The 5,709-nt window shown below is 32.0% G+C and overlaps 2 protein-coding genes across 2 annotated transcripts; one reads left to right on the top strand and one right to left on the bottom strand.

Annotated features, from left to right (window-relative positions):
* The first annotated feature begins 2,035 nt into the window (after positions 1-2,035).
* On the top strand, positions 2,036-3,396 carry LOTGIDRAFT_184684 (hypothetical protein). The gene is made up of 2 exons (XM_009068423.1): positions 2,036-2,178; positions 2,525-3,396. Exons 1-2 carry the CDS (start codon positions 2,117-2,119, stop codon positions 3,081-3,083), a joined length of 621 nt encoding a protein of 206 aa, XP_009066671.1. The 5' UTR covers positions 2,036-2,116; the 3' UTR covers positions 3,084-3,396.
* Positions 3,397-3,560: 164 nt separating this feature from the next.
* Positions 3,561-4,496, bottom strand: LOTGIDRAFT_229868 (hypothetical protein; the record flags this gene model as incomplete). Its single annotated transcript, XM_009068422.1, has 2 exons — positions 3,561-3,876; positions 4,149-4,496. 2 exons carry the CDS (start codon positions 4,494-4,496, stop codon positions 3,574-3,576), a joined length of 651 nt encoding a protein of 216 aa, XP_009066670.1. The 3' UTR covers positions 3,561-3,573.
* Positions 4,497-5,709: the final 1,213 nt, after the last annotated feature.

Here is a 5,709-nt window from a genome sequence, read left to right as displayed (position 1 = left end):
CAATTTACTAACAAGATGTATGTCTAAATTGACAATAAAGGAGTATAAAGCTGTAAAGACAAAATTCCCAAAGTTTTTTGTCTGTAACCATCCATATGCTGAGGGATATCAACTGAGTGTAGATATAATGGAGAGAATAAAAAATAAAAGATTTGCAGAAACTCTGTTTACTGTCAGGCATCAGGTATTGTTCATGCCTAAATATAACATGTTTTTATTTTGTTAGGGTGAGAATTTCTGATAATGTCACAAAAGGTATTGGGCTGGATATGTGTTTGCAGTCAACTAGTTGAATGGGATAGATGAAATTTTACATACTGTATTGGGTTTTAGACGTTTTCTTTTAAAATTTCAATTTTGAAAAATAAAATCAGGTTAGGGAACATAAAATAGTTTTTGGATGGACTTATTTAAATTTTAAATCAATTAAATATAAAATAAATATAATTAGACTGAAAAATAATTCTATTTGTGATTTTATTGCAGTTGCTTGGTAATGAATGTTTGCTGATGTATGCTAAACAGATAGAGTCTGAGATGAAAAAGAATAATATGTTCCAAACTATTTTATCAGATGTTAAACAATGTCTTAATCTTCATAATGATGCCAACTCACTCAAGATGCATGAAAATTTCCTAGAATTTACAAAATCTGTTTTTACGATCAGTCAGACATTGTCCTTTTCTAATTTTGAACAAGATAGAATTCTTTCTAAATACCTAGAACAACTCTGTATAGAACTTTATGAACACATCTGTCAATGTAAAGAAAATAAAAAATTCTATCAAAATGCTGAAACTGTTAAGTATATAGATGGTGTTTTGACTATATTAGGTCTTGATAAAATAAAGGAAGGTGATTCATTAATATCTAAGGAGCCAGAAGTATTAAATACAACCAATGCAAATAAGGTTGATATAAGAACAAGTAATATGAAATTAAAATCAAATACTCAGCCCTCTATAAAGTCTCATAATGATGAAGATAATAAGAAAAGATTTCATACAGTTCCAGCTAGCCTTCCTAGATTTAACCGTGATTATATTGGGGATGTTGTTGAAAATTTCCAGGTATTTTGTGCTTCTAATTGGTCTGGTGAAGTTGGTTCAAGTTTTGAAATGTTAGAAAACCCTCATGAAATTTCATTAGTAGATTATTCAGTTATTTCATTGTCAAAAAAACCGGAGGGGATTTCATATACTTCAAAATTAGTAGGAAAAGAAGACCTTCAAATTGATGAGTCAATTTCTAACAATCAATCTGCTGTTAATGATGGTTTAAGTCATGACAACACTGATTCTGCACCAATGTCATCCAGTGATGAATCATCTTTATTCTCTGCAACTACTACCAGTGTTTTTTCTGATGAAACTTCTGAATCTGATACATCCAGTGATAGGTATTTGGTGCCATTGATAGATATTGAGAAACCTGAAATTCTTCAAAAACTTGAAGATCTTCATCTTGGGAGTAGTTCCTCAGCTTCATCAACATCTGAGTATCTGACAAACTGGGAGCTTCCTGAACTAGAAGAATCAAAAATAGTTTCAAGTGAGTAAAATGATCATTTTCCTACAAAATAAATATCAGATGATTTTTATTCACTTAAATGAAATATGGAAGGTATATTGTTGACACCACTTCCACTATTGCTTGTAAACACTCTAGAAGGCACGATTCTTGTCTGATATTGACAAAAATAGAATGTTAAAATGAAGACTCGTCATTTTAAGATACTCTGTGATATATAGAAAAGACATATATATATAGAAATAGTGAGTACAATTCCTAGTATTTTTAAAGGAATTATGTGATTTTTAACATTTCTAGTACTTCTGAAGACTATTGACATATATTCAACATTCAAATCAACCCCCCAAAATTGGTGCAACTGTGCCTTTAAAAGGCACACTTATTTAAAAGATTCATAAGATACTTAAATATTTTTTAACAAAAATGAACATTTACAATATAAATTGACAATTTAAAGGAATATATTTGATAAATATGATTTAAGGAGCCCAGGTATTATCCTACAATGCTGTAAATGGTACGTGGAGACCACAGAGTACATTAGCCTATATTGGTCAACCTGTCAGTTTAGCTGAAGATAAGATGGGTAATTTCAGAGATGTTTATGAAGTCAGTTTTCTTCATCAAGATGAGCCATTGGGCCGGTGAGTCAACATATTCTGTATTATGGGTGGTAGATGGACTTCATGAAGTCTTCATCCCTGGTGATTTAATTCTGAGGGGTTAGCAATGAGTCTGAAACAACTCTCCAAAAACTATTTAAGAGTTACTGAAATTCAATTACTAATTTAGGTTAAAGATAATTTATCTAGAAATTAGGTAGGAATTAGCTGCTTGTTTTAAAGGCTTTAAAGATATGTTCAGTTAATAATTCAGTTAATAATACACATATCAGGTGTCAATTTTTATTGTGAAGAAGTCATACTAAAATACAAATGACTTTATTGCCTTAATTACAATGTAGTCAGTTCAAGTCTTTGTTTTTTTTAGATATGTGTGTAAACGATATCGTAAGCAGAAGCCACCAGTATGTTATATGCAAGATGTTATTTGTCAAATGGTAGCTGGTTATTATGTTACTAAGTTCAATGATGCTATATTAACCTATCCTGGTACTACCAAACTTAGAGTTCAGTTCTTACCAGCATTCCATTTACAATTACTGACATCAGATGGAACTTTGTCAGATTGGATTAATGTGGAACCATATCTTCATGGAACATTTAATAAATTGACAAATAATTGGAGTTATATTAATAATGCAATAGAGGATAAGTTTAATGCTAAAGATTTAGCAACAGCATTATCACATTTCTCCTACATTGAGTCAAAAGGTACATTAATGATAGTAGATATACAGGGATGGTTGCCCAATGATAAATCAGGCATTATTTATTTAACTGATCCACTATTCCACACATGTGGTATTGATAAATTTAGTATGGGTGATCATAGAGAAGATGGTATGAATAAATTTTGGAAGAATGTTCACAAATCTTGTAATTCTATCTGTAAATTTCTACATTTAAAAAGACCAGAGAGTGTATGACAAATTTTGTTTGTTACAAGAAAATCCTACCTTCTTTGTACATATTGTTTGGCTAAAACTATTTAAGACATATTCTGGTCAACATAACTGTATTTAGAATTAGTATTCCAGGTAATATGGTTGGGAAGGCTTATTATTTCTGTGTTAACTTTATACATTCTATGATATCATTGGTATACAATGATTGGTATCTTACTAATTGAAATTATGACACTGACATTTTATTTATCTAATCAAATCAAAATATTTTTTAGCATTTCACGTTATTATGTTTTCTTATTTTAATTTATTTTATTAAAATATATTTTTCAAGAAAAATGTTGGTCAAACAAGTCTTTTTTTTTTTCAATCTCTAAGCCTTGGAGTGCAAGAACTTGAACTCATCCAACAGGTCAGGTTTATTGTACTCACCATTAGGATTCCGTTTGCTAATGATGTCCAAACACGAAATACATCATGTAAGATTACCAGAACAAGAAAAGTATGATGACTATTTAATCTGAACAACAATAGTATTAATATACAGATATCTGATAAACAAGGGTAATATCAGAATTAATACAATATATAAATTATAAGGAATAGGTTGTGTACTGCCCAATGGTGGAAACCATAACCCACGTCTCCAACCATCCCTTATATGATGTGAAAATCCAGATGACAAAAATAAAAGTCCTAATATTTTACTACAATGGAGATGAAGAATGTAACCTATTAACCAACAAGTTGCTGCTAGTATTATTACTATAGTGGAGGCATGAAATGGTGGACGTTCAGATAGACTCAGAGCATCCTAAAAATATAGGGGAAAAAAAATAAATTCATATATTAAATATACAAACAAAGTCATTGCTACTTAAAGAGATGTAGTATTGATGATAATCAAATTACCATCTTGTAGAGCTTTATAAAATGCAATTCCCGATAAAATAACGAATTCATTACAGTAGTTTTATATTTTCAATCCAAAGACAACTTCAAGTAATTTTGTAGCTCTTAAGCCACACATCAGTATTTCAGTGTAATGGAGAATAAATTGAACAATTTGATAAAAAAGAATATCACCTGAATAAAAAGTGATTTAGCAGCTAGGAAATGGTCCAAATCTATAGAAACTGCAACGACAAAACTCATAAGCAAGCTAACAACATCTAACCCCTTGAACACAAAATTTATCACAATTGCCCATGAAAATAAACCAACAAGTCCATGAGTTAAACTGTCTACGAAGGATCTTTTCCACAAATTAAAATTATCAGTATCCCTGTATGGCTCTGTAGAATTTGACTGTTTTTTGACTGAGGCTGTTTTCATGGGCATTACACTTAAAAATGTATCTCCAAATAGACAAGCTAACACCAGACATGTTTCATAACAAATCAACGCAAGAATGTTCATATCCAGTATTTTCATGTTGGACTCCAATTGTTTCTCCGTCACACGTCAGTACGTCAGTCAACACGTCAAATACGTCACACGTCGATGCTACCTTATAAAATCAAGAATCATATTATTTTTAATCACAAAACGAAATAAAAACGATATTTTGAAAATGGACACGTCAATGATACAGCATTTCAATATATTTCAACGAAAAACGAAAGATCATTTAGAAAATTCTGTTATGAAAATAAACACGTCGGTAAACACGTCAAAACAGTAGGAATTGCCAATATTGTTCGTTCTTTACAGAGTTTTTGTAAAAAACGCATGAACAATAGGAACTTTCTCAAAGGGCTGCTTTTTTTCGAAAACTCAAGATCTGTGTGGCATCAGGTATTCTAGAAAGGTTAAGTGTGCGTCAATACGTTTGGGCCGAAATTTCATCACACGGTCGGAACATCAAAACTTCCGTCAGTAAACAAGTCAAAGAACTGGTCTTCGTCACACGTCAATACGTCAGTAAACTCGTCAGACGCGTCAAAAAAATGAAAACACGCCAGACTCGTCAAAGAACTGTTATCCTCACAAGTCAGTCCGTCAGTAAAGGAAAGTTAATCAAACTATGTGAACTCTCTTAAAATACCACATTCTTGACAGACTCAATCGCAAAGTGGCCTCAGGTGTTCCAGAAAGTGTAAGTATGCCTTAAAACGTTTAGGTCGAGTTTTAAACACATTCCAGTAGGTTAAGACTCAAAACCGTCAGTAAACACGGCAAAGAACTGGTCTTCGTCAATACGTCAGTACACACGTCAGATGCGTCAAAGAAATGAAAACACGCCAGACGCGTCAAAGAACTGTTATACTTCAGTCAGTCAGTCAAGAAAAGTTTTTAAAACTATTTGAACTCTCTTAAAACAACTGCCTTAATTGTTGACAGACTCAATCGCAATGTGACCTCAGGTGTTCCAGAAAGTATAAGTATGCCTTAAAACGTTTAGGTCGAGTTTTAAACACACCTCAGTAGGTAAAAACATCAGTACGTCAGTAGACAAGTCCAAGAACTGGTCTTCGTCACACGTCAATACGTCAGTACACACGTCAGATGCGTCAAAGAAATGAAAACACGTCAGAAGCGTCAAAGAACTGTTATTCATTACAAGTCAGTCCGTCAGTAAAGAAAAGTTAATCAAACTATGTGAACTCTCTTAAAATACCACATTTTAGACAGACTCAATCGCAAA

Source organism: Lottia gigantea (assembly GCF_000327385.1).
Source record: "Lottia gigantea unplaced genomic scaffold LOTGIsca_9, whole genome shotgun sequence".
Classification (NCBI taxonomy): domain Eukaryota; kingdom Metazoa; phylum Mollusca; class Gastropoda; family Lottiidae; genus Lottia; species Lottia gigantea.
This window is presented reverse-complemented; position numbering and strand designations above follow the sequence as displayed.